Below are 12,813 nucleotides of genomic sequence, written 5' to 3'. Positions count from 1 at the left end.
ATGTAAAAGCGCGATTTGTCAGACCAACAGGATTCCCCGTCGTGGTTTCGGGGGGGACACATTTGCAGGGTGGCGCGTCACATCTGGAGGAGGGAGCTATTTGCAGCATCAGTTGATCTCAGCATCAGTCATCAGCGGGATACTGGTAGTTTAACTCTGAAGAATTCACCTGACAGTTTTTCTGATGTGCCATTCTCGGTTCCGCTTTGGATTTTAAGGCCTCTTGACAGCAACGGAAGTGGGTAGTTAAAGAATAAGCGCATATATCTGTCTGTTTTTGCTGATGCTAAGGTCATGCTAGCTAACGGGAGTGCTGCACCTGCACATGAAAACAACCGACAGGCTCCATGATGCACGTCGTCTTAATTACACCTGCAACTATTTTTTTTGTAGTATTTTTTAATACAGTAGAAACACACTAAAGGAATTAGCTAAATGTTTGTATGTATTCTTAATTTTGTTTCCATCTTTAATGTCATTTACTTCCTCTGTGACTGTGAGTGTAGGATTTTCTATACTATACATTTACCTATACATTTATTCTTTATTATTCACAGTTAGAATATTCATGTCTGTGGTCTGTTTGGCCAAGAAAAAATGTTGTTTGCCTCTTGAAATGAATATGTGATGCAGTGTCATATAGAACAGAGCTTGGCTTTGAATAGTACTGGCATAGGTAGACATACATAATATGTTGCAGCATCTTTATAAATCTCTCATTTGTTTCTGTAGGAAGTGTTGTGCCCACATGGGCAGCGTTCTGGCTTTGTCTTCCGGTCCAGGCCACCAGAACTGGCCTTTCTCCACGGAGCCCCCTCCTTCTCGCTGGGACGCACACCCTGCTCACTGGGACAGCCCACCACGCTGGGAGAGGAGAGATGGCCGCCTACCAAACCCAGGCAGCTTTCACTCTCTCCACAGGAGTTGCAAAGGTATGTCTGGCTATAAAGCAAGAAAAAGCACAAAAGGCAACATCTGTTTGAATTAAGCCTACAGCTGTCTTTTTTTTTTTCTCAAAGATCCATGTGCTGCAGTTTGCTCTCACAAAACAATGTCTAGAAGTGTATTTTTACAAAAACATTTTTTCGTCATCCGAAAATAATATTTCTCTAGAAAAAGGTAGTTACACATAAACCCCTTAATCTGAGAAGTTGAGACAATTTTCCATGAGCATTTCTGCAATCACTCACTATCAGAAGTGGGGAGTAATCAGATGATTACATGTGAATGATTTTGATCTGACTGGTTTTCCCTTTTGCTCCCCAGATGTGTTCCCTCAACAGATTGAGGGAGTCAAGATGATCCTCAATAAAACTCTGAGCAGCTTCTTCAAGGTGACTTTTCCTCTCTCGTGAATTCACATTCAAACAATTAGTTTCATGCTAAGATACTGAGGGTCCGAGGCTGGGCAATTGTTACTGTGATATGAGTCTGTATATATTGTCTTAGATTTTGGATACCGTTATATCATTATGTCTTTTCCTGATTTTAAAGGCTCCATTACAGTAAAATGAAGTCATTTTCTGAGCTCATCAAACTGTTGACATTATTTCCACATTATTAATGATTATCAAAAATCAAGTTGATATTTTGTGAAAGCACCAGTCGCCATTCCTACAGTACTGTTGAAGTATTTGGTCAGGAATATTGTGGTATTTGATTTAGTCTCCCAGTCCTAACATTTAAGGTGTGATTTTGTGATATTTCCTACTAATTTCTCAACATTATTTTGAGGCCAGACCTATAAGGGTGTATATCTTAACATGCTCTAATGCCTTATCTTTAACATGATCCCAGGTCAGTCACGCTCTCCACCTCAGTGCTGTCAGTCCTTCGTACTATCGATTCCACGTGGAGCATCTGCAGTCTGATGATTACAGCAAGGACAAGGTCAAGCACGAGTCATCACATAAAAAATATGTCACCACTGCTTGTCAGTAATGTTGCAGTTGCTGCATTTTTGAGTTGACGGGTTGCATCCTCACATCTTAGGATGCCCCAGCGCTGATTGGCGAGATGGACTCTTCAGGTAGTCTGAATGCTCACGCTCTGCTGCATCTCACTGAGCGTGTACGAGCCAGAACAGTGTTCCAGGTGAGATCCTGATGTCTGTCTCTTTTCTTAAATCTATCCAATCCCGTGTTCAGATTCGGCCCCCCCCCCTTTCAGTCACAGAAGATGAATGCTGTTTGCTGCATCAACTTAATGTTTGAACGGCTGATTAATTTTAGACTCAGCAGTCCCAGTTTGTCACGTGGCAGTTCGAAACAGAGTACAGAGGGAACGACTTCACCGCCGCTGTGACAGTAGCCAACCCAGACATCCTCAGAGAGTCGGGTAAGACATGACAGGTGGAATAATAACAGCCTCACCAGAGCATCACTCAGATTTACAGTCATCAGCACTCCTTGACACGCATGTCATGTGTCTTTGTTTCCTTTGGGCAGTTATCCTTGTGGCACACTTCCTACAGAGTGTGTCGTCTGGGCTGGTGTTAGGAGGGGAGCTGGTTTACCATCGTGGCCGAGCAGAGGAAGGAGGAATTCTTACTTTGGCTGGACAGTACTCAAGTGAGATTTTTATGTTCATTTGTAAATCTGCCATGAAGAAATATGCAAGAAATTGTGTCGCGTTGCAGATTTATCTATTGAAGAAGGCATGCTAACAAGCTAGCCGCAGCCTTTCTGTGTTTTAATACCATTTGACATAGCTGATAGCTGCCTTAGAAACTCTGCTCAGAAGTCCGGAGGTGGGCCGGATTGAAGCCCGATCCTCCTCACGCACCACATTTCTCCTGTTCCCTCTTAAACATCCAAGGAGTCAGAGTCCGAGTCGGAGTCACTGCACATCCCCTCAGCACTTGTATTTCTTGTCAGCATACTAGCACCTGTCTCAAAGGTTGCTTTCAGTTCGGTTCGGTCCTGGCCCGGCCGTGTTCACTGAGTCCCGGGCCTGAAAACCTCCTCAGCCTGGCGTTCGAATGCTCCTTTGCTAAGCAGTGTGAACAGCACCAATAACACTGGGCAGAGTCAGTTAATACGACTCCTAGGTGGCCATTCACCTTTTTTCTGTCTCTCCTCATTCAGGACCAAACTGGGTGGCGACGCTAAATGCTGGGAAAGGAGGTGCCCATGCTAGCTACTATCACAGAGCCAACAAACAGGTACAGCAAATGCCACAATACTGTAAAAATACACCATTGCCTGTAGGTGCATATTGAAAATGTGCATTCACATGTGTTTGTGTTGACCAGATCCAAATCGGGGTCGAGTTTGAAGCCAGCACCAGGACGCAGGAGACCACAACCTCATTTGGGTACCAGATGGAACTCCCAGAGGCCAACATGGTGTTTCGAGGTAATCTTGGTTCTGCAGCTTGCTCATTGAGAACTATTTAGAAAACCATCAGTAACTGAGACTATTTGTGTTTGTGTATCCAGGTATGATAAACAGTCGGTGTATAATAGGAGGGGTGTTGGAGAAGCGTCTGACTCCGCTCCCCGCCACCCTGATCATGGGTGCTTTTGTGAATCACAGAGGAGACAAGCTGCAAGTGGGTCTCGGCGTCAACGTGGGATAGTCCTCTACCAACCCATGCTGGAATTACAACTCACCGTCAGGACATCCATCCCGAGATGTGTTTCAGCGGCTTGACTTGAACTTCCAAGTTTTATCAGCCTGACTAAAAACCCTTCCCTCGAACAACCTGAGTGTCGTGGATTGCTTGGATGTCGAAGCCCACAATGTTTCCATAAAACGTTGCAACCTACCTCTCAGAACTGAGGTGACGTTTGGATGGATGAACATTTTCCTGAAGACTGGAGATGTTTTCCTGTCCCCCCCCCACAAAGCCAGATTGCACATCACCCTCTGGACAGTGAAAACAGGAAGGAGAGGAGCGTACTGTACTGTACTGAAAACTGAAAACAAATACAAGTTTTATAATGTAGGTAGTCATAGAGTAACTTAATGTATATATAGACTATATTGACAGATAGTAGTGTTTTACCTGACCTTTCTGCCGGCCATTTTCTAAAGCGCACAGTTGTTTGTAAAATAATACTAATCATTTTTTCTGTTTTCCAAACAGCCATTGGTGTTCATGCCAGTAGCATTTGGAAATCTTACAGAAACAGGAAATCATCTTGGGATAGGCAATAGAAATGACCAAATTTGTCCATATTGGCCTCCTGTTTTAGATTTTGGTTTTATTAAGCTCCAAATGCATCTGTCTCCTAAATCTTCAATTTGGGGGCTTCTGATCGTTTAAATGCACCAACGTCGATGAAAATTTCAGAAACATTTGTCGAATGTTTACTTATCTCAGGCCAGTGTCTGTAAGCTTGCACAAAGCCTAAACGATCAATCCAAAAAAGAAGTGGTCGGCAGAAATGTTAAATTGAATGAAATGATGCTGAAGTGTGCCAGTATGATCCTAAAAAATGTGTGTCTGAGTAAGTGATTGCGTGTTTGATTGTGTGCGCGTATTTTCTTTTTGCCAGCATAAAGAGCTGTGTGAGAATCTACACATGAACAAACTGCCTGTCGACTGTAAGAAGAAAAGGTGCTTCTCCGTATATATACTAACCTCCGGCTGAGGGATGTGAGAGTAGCTCTGCACTGACTGTACTGAGCCAGGACTGTACTGTATGTATGTATGTAGATGGAAACACTTAACATCTTTGCAACCTGCACTACTCACACTGCTTCTTGGCCTTTCCAGTGCTGTCTAACATAAGAAATGTTGCATATGTATGAGTTATGTTACATTATGTAACATAATCATAGATAGGAGTGGAAAGGAATGACTGTCTTTTTTGACTTAATTTATTAAAGATGTTATTTCTATCAATTACTTTGGATTCATTGTTGTTTAAAGCTCTACATTGTAACATAAGACGTCTCACACTTAATGACTTATAACTTACCCTAAATACCAAGGTGCATTTCAGCCTCCTTAAAAGTGCAATATGTAAGACTTTTAGATTAAAACATTAAAAATGTATCTAAAATTATTGACAGAATATGAAGAAATGGCAGTTTTGACATTATGACGTTGTGACGTCTCTGTTGTGTTGCAGAGGTATCTACTCATGTGAGCATGCTAACCAGCTAGCCCTGGCCCGTCCCAGTCCAAAGCTCCTGTGCTGGCAATGTGAAAACCAACACCAACACAACCATGCTCAGGTCATTATCTGCACTTCTAATTGAGCTAACTAGCTAACAGCAGCCACGGTTCGTAGCAGTTAGCAGTTACTCTAGCTCCGTGTAATAGTTGCTCATATGTTAGCTAACCAGGTAACAGCTCTGTAATATGTCTGTTTTGTGTGGAGCCTTAAGGTGTGTTCGGACAGAAAGCGCAGCAACTCTTTTCCAGTGCATCATTATCGAAAATATGACCACTGGATAGTTATTTGTTTTTAGTTTGTTCAGTTTTTTTTGTCATAAACAGCCAATGTACAGTACAGACCTTAGCTGTAAGCTGGCTAGCGGTGGATCCACCTGCCATGGCACTGGCATTCTCCCTAAGCAACTGTTAAGTGTAATTGACTGAATCTTTAATTTTGGGTGAACTTTTCCTTTACGATACTATGGTTAAAAAAACAAAACAAAACAAAAAACACAAGAGATTATAAAACACAGAACAGATCAGAGACTCAGTGGTGGCTGTAATTTTTTTATATAAAGTCTTAAAAATTAAAAACATATGTACAAACATATATATACAAATATACTCAAATATGAGGTCTGTAAACATTCCACTTGCTTGTATCTCGTTGTCCATTTTCCAGCAGCATAATCTCATATTGGCAAAGTTAAAGGCTGATAGTCTGTCTGTCATTTCTCTTTGAAAAAAGAGAAGAAGCCTTTCCCTCCTTCCCCCTTCACTCTTAAAGATTTGCTTCTCTGGAGCCCTGTGCTCTCTCTCTCTCGCTGATTCTCCCTCTGCCTGTCCTCCTCCCTCTGCTGCACCTGTTGGTTGATCACCAACCTCATGTCCTCCTGCAACAAGAGGGAAGGTTCAGGTCAGAACACAACATTCTGCTTGTACACCAAACCACTTAAATAAATGGGTTTGCCAAAAGACTTTTTACATCCCTGAGCAAACTCACCTGCCAGGCCTCCAGCTCTTGAGACAGCGCCACCTTGTGTTTGATGGTGTTGAGAAGCTGCTGAGTTAGTGTTTCTTTCTCCTGGCGCACGGTGGCCAACTCGCTCTCTAAGGAACTGGATGTTGATGAGTTGATTAGCAAAACAAACATGACTGCCGGTTCAGTTGGAGTTAGATCAATTCACTTTGAGTCAGCACATATATTGATTGTCGTGTTACCTGTAACTTGGCATGTCAGGACTGTTTCTGAACGGCTTGATTTCCTCCCTCAGAGACTCCAGCTCCTCTCGTTGAGACTGCAGCTGCAATGTGAAAATTGATGTGAAACTGAAAGTCATCATTCATAAACATTCAATAATGAATTTTTATTCTTCTTCTTTCTGAGTTGTCAGATGTCCATAATCTCTACACATTTTTTTCTGTTTTATTTTGTTGTGTTCATGACATCTGGGCATCAAACAACCAACAACAGCACCAGGACGTGGACTGTATCAGAATCAGTAATACCTTATTGATCCCCATGGGGGGAAATTCTCAAGTTATCAATCAATAAAGTATTTCTGATTCTCAGTCAACACACAGAGCAGCGAGGCAAATGATGTCAAGCAGCCATTCCAAAACGTAAGAATGACGCAGCCCATTTTGAAATTGGAAAATCTTCTGAAAACCTTTGGCCCAGAACAGGTGCAGGTTAAGGTTGGTAGGTAGCATACATATCAGTATGAAACAGACTCTGGATAAAAATGGGTCACATAAATGAAGAAAAATACTTAATTTAAATTTTTAATTGTAAATATCTCATGCTAAATATTTTGTGGCAATTTCAAACAAAATTTTAACAGTCAATTTAAAAATTCCATTCCAGATGACCTCTTGCAGCCTATCTGCAGCACCTTCACCACAGCCTAGCTTTAGTCACATAAAACCCTGCCATTGTGGCCTTCCTGCCTCCTGAAGGCTCCAATAATCATGCACCTTTTTTGCCTGTATGTTTGTGTGTGGTTGAATACAGGGCAACAGACCTCCTCTTTGAGCGCTTGAATCTCTTCGTCTCTTGCTTGCAGGACGGTGGAGTGAGCTAGAAGAGCCTCTTTAGCCTGGTGAGAGATAACCACAACAATTATTAGTGGGATTTTGTGTCTTTGGAGGCCCGTCAGTGTCAGCCTCAAACCATCCATGGAACGATGTCACTCAGCACAGGGTCAGAATTAGTAGTTAAACTTGTCAGTGCAGTTCCTCAGTGTGTGTGTGTGTGTGTGTGAGAGTGCGTGTGTGTACCTGCGATTGCTGAATTTCACTAAGCAGAGACAGAGGTTGTGTGTGTGTACTGTCCAGAAAGCTTTCCTCTCCCAGGTTCAGAGCTTTCTGCTGAAGGGAGCGATTCAAGGTTCGCAACTCAAACATCTGCCCCTGCTCCTGCTCTATCTACGTATACACACAAACACACACACAGTGAGGGACAGGATCACACACACCCCCCCACACACACACAGATCAAGAGCTTAAAATTAGTCGTGTTAGTGACTTCTGTTAGTGGCGATCAATATCACGATCATCCTGCCGTCACCTATCCTCACCTCTGCTTCTTTCTCCTTCAGTGTCGCCTGTAGTTCTGACAGTCTGTCTCTCAGCCTCTCCCTCTCTGTGCGGAGTCTATCGCCGTCCTCCTCTGAAGCTTTCAGCTGTGCCTCCATGTGCGACAGCCGCCCCAGCAAAACTCTGTTCTGTACAGGAAGGAGATGCAACACAAGATGCTGAAAGTGGCGATTGCAATTATTATTACGATTTGATTATGAAATAAGCGCCCTGACTGTTGGATTATGTTTATACCATCATTTAAAGCAACATTATGGACATTGTTTACCATAAAATAACAGTCTCAGAATCATTTTGATGGTACAGTGTCTTGTAACAGGGTGAATGGCGTCTCTATCACTTGTTTCTGCACTGTGTAACTTCAGTGAGATGGTAGGATCACAGCATTACATACATGTTTATTTCAACGTACAAGTTTTCAACTAACAACACTGTTATGATGTTAAGAGTTTTGTTTGTAGTCAGCACCTACATTATGTCTGACCTGACATGGGATTGGTAATTAGGACAGTGGTGCTGCATTCAAAACCTGCTCACTTATTAATACAACTGTTTCACTCTGCCTTTTCATAGCACCAGCATCAGGGTTTCTAGGACAATTTGGGATTCTTTTGGTTGTTGTTTTTGCTTTGGACAGTAGCAAAGGCTGTTAGCGGTTGCCATGTTGCTGACGTTGTGTTTGCAACAGTGATACCGCCGGGAAATCCAGGAGAGGGGGAGTTGTCAGTGTCTGCTTTAAGACAACTACACAAGGAAGCACAATTTGAATATTTGATTATTAGGCATAAGTCTTTGAAAGGACTTGGTGTCATCATTCACACAGCTCTCCTTACTTAATGCTTTTTTTGTGTGGAACCTACTGTACTATCCTGCAGCATTCAAGATTGCATAACAGGCTCATGACTGTCACACTTCAACTACACCTGTCACTGTCGGAGTGCTTGGCAAAGTGTACCTCTGCTTGTATGCTCTCTAATTGTGTGAAGTTGATGTTTCGGCTAAAAGACGACTCCTCCATCTCTTCTCTGAGCGAGCGAAGCTCGGTCCTCAAGGAGTGTTCCAGTGTAACAGCCTGGAGGAGGGAGAGAGGGACAAGTTGAGAAATGTACCTATTGTTCAGGTGAGTGAGCAAGAGTGGCCGAGACTCCCTCAACCTGCTGGTCTGCATTTTTCCTGTTTGTGTAACTGTGATACCACACACACGCGGACACTTCCCACACCCACACACGCATGAACATTTATACCAAGATTTTGTTTGTCCTAACAGCATTATGACATAATTGTGATGTTTTCTTAAAGGCAGGGTTCTGACTGTCTGTTTGACGGTAGCACACACTAACCTCTGCCAGCTGTTCCACCAGCCGCTGGTTATGATTGGCTAACTGAGTCAGCTGTTCACCCTCATCCCTTCGCCGGTCCCGCCCCTGGCTGTGATGTCGCTCCAGCTCGGCCCTTAAGGCAGCTAGATCTGCGGCCAGCTCTGCCTCCCTCTGCCCAGACGTCAGCTCATTCATGTCCAGCTTCCTCTGAAGAACATGCTTCTCCTGCTGCAAAGTCTGAGACATCGAACGCAACATTAAGTCAGCGGTGAAATGTGTCAGAACATGGCCCTTTTCCACAGCAGACATTTTGACTTGTCTTAATGGGAAAAGTGCAGGTGTTGCTAATAACATTAAATATAGCTCTGTTCTATTAAAGTGTCCTCATAACCCATGGCAATGTGACAGTGAGCAAAAAAGCACAATCCCAGGACCCTGAAACTGAAACAGCTGAATAGAGTCAGACATCAGGAATACTTATATTTACACTCATTTCCCCACTATTACATGTTAAGTTAGTGAAAAGTGTTTATCCTGTGATTCATATCTGCAGTGTGATAAATGCATTTAAAGGAAAAGTTCACCCTACAATGATTCAGTCATTATTCAGAAGTAAAATATTTTCTGGAGCCTCACAGCGGGACATTTTTGCAGCCTACTCATAAACAAGCAGCTGGGGAAAGTGGCTCTAAACAGCTCGACTGGCTTAATCCAAGTTTTCGGAAATCCTGAAATACCAGATTGATTTGAATAGATGTTATTTACATCTTTGATGAAAGGTCGAACTGATGCACCCACATCAGATGGTGTGCATGCTAACATTTTCGGCCTAGCAGCTACATTAATGATTTTAACTTTAAAAAAAAGGGTGTACATTTTTTTTTTCAGTCACCATTCAATTTGTGGATGGGGACTTAACTGCAAAGCTGTGAAACTTCAGAAATGTTTACAAAACTTCACCTAACTTTGAATCAGCATTGGGGTGAGTAGAGTATGACTAAACTCCTTTTTTTGGGTGAACTTTTCCTTTACACAAATTGCAGGAAAAATACCAGAAAACTAGCACTGTTCAAAAATAGGCCTACTGTTACCACTTTGTACTACTTATAATCATAAGAAAAATGTCTAAATACATTTAACTTTTTTCCAAACTCCTCCACAAAGGAGGTTATTATTTCACCTGTGTCCATTTGTCTGTTGGTTGGTTGGTTTGTCACCAGGATCACACGAAAATTATCAAACAGATTTCCATGAAATTTGGATGGAAAATGAGTCTCAGCCCAGAATGGACCCCAATTAATTTTTTTGCGAAGAGCCGAATAAATGGATGGATCCAGGAAATGTTGTGAGGTAGGGCGTTTTTCAACATTTTCCAAAATTTCTTAGGGAATAATGCATGAATCTTGAGGGGAAAAAAAATCTTGCTCATGGATACAGAAGTGTTTCCACCTAACAATGATGGCCCTGCAGCCTGGATGAACTCAAATTGTACTGCGTTGTTCTTGGTAGATGAATAAAAGGTTTTGCTACTCCTTTTTTATCCAGCTCACTGCATTTTAAAGCAGGCCTTTGAGCGTTGCTAAAAACACAAGTTTACAGCATCTTTATCCTCACCTCCACCTCCCTCTCGCTCTGCTCCAGAGAGGCTGCCAGCTCCTCATTCTTCTCCAGTAAAGCCTGTCCCAGCTCTGCAGCTAAGATCAGATCTGTCTCTATCCCGCCTCCACTGTCACTGCTGCTGGGAGAGGATGCAGATGAGGGCAGGGCAAATGAGAGCGAGACTGAGGAGGATGAGGAGAGAGGGAAGAAGGAGTCCTCAAGGCTCGGGGAAGGGAGACTGTTTTTCCTGGGGGTGAACATTGTTGACGGACTTGTAGGAGTCAGTTGGAAAGCCTCATCGCAGGTCCTTGTATTAGTAATCCACACTCACACAGGTGGCACAGCTGTGGACTTTTGTCAAATCCAGAAACCCTTTTCTGTGACTTTATGGTCCGGCCTGGCGTGGTTTGTAATCCAGGATGCGTCTCTGCCAAACTTTTACTCCACCCAAGTCTTCTCTTCTTCACAGATAACCCTGTGGGCAAGAAAAGACCTTCAATATCACAGAAAACCACTGAAAACAGACCTGTTAACCATAACAGTGAACATCAGTACATGTACAATGACTTGAATGAACATCAGACTGGTTGTTTACCAGTAATATAATCTCACATGGCCTTTAAGGAGGTCTTTTGTCTGACTGGTCCCTTTTGTTACTCTGACCGAAATACCAGCTCCACTATTATCTTTGTTCTGCTCCCCCTCCCTAAATTCCAAAGGCATTGTGCTCTGATCTTTCCTATAAATGCAACAAAGTGTCAAATGTGCCAGGAACGGTCTCTAAAGCAATCATCTGGGCAAATATTTTAGAAACAAATCATCCACCTGGCTTGTCTCGTAAACTTGGTTTTGTCCAAAATAAAGCTTAAAGGACTCACAGGATCGTATCCATATAAAAGCTCTGAGTCTGGCAACATTTATAGAGATGTCAAAATATGAAACCAATTGAGCTGTTTTTAAGAATTGGCCACCTATCAAATCCACAATTAAAGCAAATAGGGGGCAGCATATCAGAGTAACCGCTAACTGCTGCTAACCGTAGCTGCTGTTAGCTATTTAGTTCAGTTGGCAGTGCAGTTAGCTGTCTGGACTGTGAGCTCATAGCTCCGGGACTGGCTGGGGCTAGCTGGTTAGCTTGCTAACTGAAGTGAATACAGTGTCTCTGCAACACAGTAGCGTACATAGACGTTGTCCACTAGAAGCATAAGGTATTATCTTTCAATTTATGCTATATTCCTAAATCTTACACAAATGTGTATTTTACGCCTCTTCTAGTCATCAAATTTTACATTTAAGTAATTTAATGGTAAAACAAGCTATGTTAGATAGCATGAAGTTCTTTTTCACTAAATAACCCTCTTTCAGGTAAATAATTTCCACTAAAATTTCTGATTTCCTTGTTTCATGGTTTTCATTTCTTCTTCATTTCTGTTACAAGTCTAATCTCAAGTGATCTGATCTTAAACACGGCATTTCCCTCTCACTTCACACCTTTAACCAGATTTCCTGTCAGGTAAAATTATCTTGCTGCACAGATAAGTCCACTAGTGTGAAGTCCTCTTCTCAGATTCAGTGTGATTCTCCTTGTGTTTTCAACTTTCAGCTTTCAAAGGAGCATCATTTTACTGATTCAAGCACATGTCTGTATTTGAGGTATTTTTAAGACACAAGACATGTCTGTAAAAAAAGGCTAGAAAGACAATTTTGAACAATCCTATGTGAAGACAGTAACATCTATTTTCAAGCTGGGTCTCTCAGTCTCCTCATTCTCTTGTGACATTTGTGGTTAAGTCTGTCGTCACTGTCTGGAAGCTCACCTGTTGCCTCTCGCTAACATGAGACCATGCAGTCATCCGATTCAAAACAATCAAAACTCTCAGTAATTTAAACTTCAACTGAATTTTAACATCACCTCTTTCCATTATGAGAGCTACCTGGAAAAAAACAACCTGTGTTTGTCCTGATCAAAGGAGCAAAAGTAGTGGCTGCCTTACCTGACAGTTCCCGGCTGACTCATGCCACACAGGTATAGCTTTCCTGTTTGGTGAGTGTGTGTGTGTGTGTTTGGGAGTGTTTGCACAGGAGAGGCTCAGCTGGTTTCCTTGGCAGTGGAAACATACAGTATGTAAATACAGCCAGTGGCTCCTCCTCCTGGGTTAAAAAAAGGTAAAGCGAACAGACAGAGGGG

At 42.5% G+C, this 12,813-nt stretch overlaps 2 protein-coding genes across 6 annotated transcripts; one reads left to right on the top strand and one right to left on the bottom strand.

Moving 5' to 3' along the window:
- The first annotated feature begins 66 nt into the window (after window positions 1–66).
- Window positions 67–4,854, top strand: si:dkey-71l1.1 (uncharacterized protein LOC569883 homolog). Of its 3 annotated transcripts, XR_005078526.1 has the most exons (11): window positions 67–238; window positions 733–932; window positions 1,267–1,334; window positions 1,798–1,890; window positions 1,993–2,094; window positions 2,232–2,337; window positions 2,448–2,570; window positions 3,087–3,163; window positions 3,254–3,356; window positions 3,440–3,945; window positions 4,502–4,854. XR_005078526.1 is itself a non-coding variant. In XM_037119307.1 (10 exons), exons 2-10 carry the CDS (start codon window positions 749–751, stop codon window positions 3,577–3,579), a joined length of 996 nt encoding a protein of 331 aa, XP_036975202.1. In that variant the 5' UTR covers window positions 67–238; window positions 733–748; the 3' UTR covers window positions 3,580–4,854. The 3 variants fall into 3 exon arrangements, 2 of the variants coding, with proteins under 2 accessions (XP_036975202.1, XP_036975203.1); XM_037119307.1 differs by having other exon boundaries at window positions 3,440–4,854; XM_037119308.1 differs by having other exon boundaries at window positions 67–242; window positions 3,440–4,854.
- Window positions 4,855–5,663: 809 nt separating this feature from the next.
- Window positions 5,664–12,740, bottom strand: bicdl2 (BICD family like cargo adaptor 2). 3 transcript variants are annotated; one of them, XM_037119303.1, is made up of 10 exons: window positions 12,620–12,740; window positions 10,641–11,100; window positions 9,048–9,263; window positions 8,663–8,779; window positions 7,689–7,835; window positions 7,390–7,536; window positions 7,134–7,208; window positions 6,331–6,413; window positions 6,113–6,227; window positions 5,664–6,002 (listed from the first exon to the last, which is right to left on the bottom strand). In XM_037119303.1, exons 2-10 carry the CDS (start codon window positions 10,884–10,886, stop codon window positions 5,838–5,840), a joined length of 1,311 nt encoding a protein of 436 aa, XP_036975198.1. In that variant the 5' UTR covers window positions 10,887–11,100; window positions 12,620–12,740; the 3' UTR covers window positions 5,664–5,837. The 3 variants fall into 3 exon arrangements, with proteins under 3 accessions (XP_036975198.1, XP_036975199.1, XP_036975201.1); XM_037119304.1 differs by lacking the exon at window positions 12,620–12,740 and adding an exon at window positions 11,221–11,450; XM_037119306.1 differs by lacking the exon at window positions 7,390–7,536.
- Window positions 12,741–12,813: the final 73 nt, after the last annotated feature.

Source organism: Acanthopagrus latus, chromosome 13 (assembly GCF_904848185.1).
Source record: "Acanthopagrus latus isolate v.2019 chromosome 13, fAcaLat1.1, whole genome shotgun sequence".
Lineage (NCBI taxonomy): Eukaryota > Metazoa > Chordata > Actinopteri > Spariformes > Sparidae > Acanthopagrus > Acanthopagrus latus.
The sequence above is the reverse complement of the archived record's forward strand: the minus strand, read 5'-3'. Positions and strand labels throughout refer to the sequence as shown.

Bases quoted from the DNA above. Each gene is read 5' to 3' on its own strand.
- si:dkey-71l1.1 (XM_037119307.1), top strand. From the start codon at position 749: ATGGGCAGCGTTCTGGCTTTGTCTTCCGGTCCAGGCCACCAGAACTGG. The intron at 1,335-1,797 runs GTGACTTTTCCT...ACATGATCCCAG, and splicing joins CTCTGAGCAGCTTCTTCAAG to GTCAGTCACGCTCTCCACCT. The intron at 3,164-3,253 runs GTACAGCAAATG...TGTGTTGACCAG, and splicing joins ATCACAGAGCCAACAAACAG to ATCCAAATCGGGGTCGAGTT.
- bicdl2 (XM_037119303.1), bottom strand. From the start codon at position 10,886: ATGTTCACCCCCAGGAAAAACAGTCTCCCTTCCCCGAGCCTTGAGGAC. The intron at 7,537-7,688 runs GTGAGGATAGGT...GTGTATACGTAG, and splicing joins TGAAGGAGAAAGAAGCAGAG to ATAGAGCAGGAGCAGGGGCA. The intron at 6,228-6,330 runs GTAACACGACAA...ATCAACATCCAG, and splicing joins CCTGACATGCCAAGTTACAG to TTCCTTAGAGAGCGAGTTGG.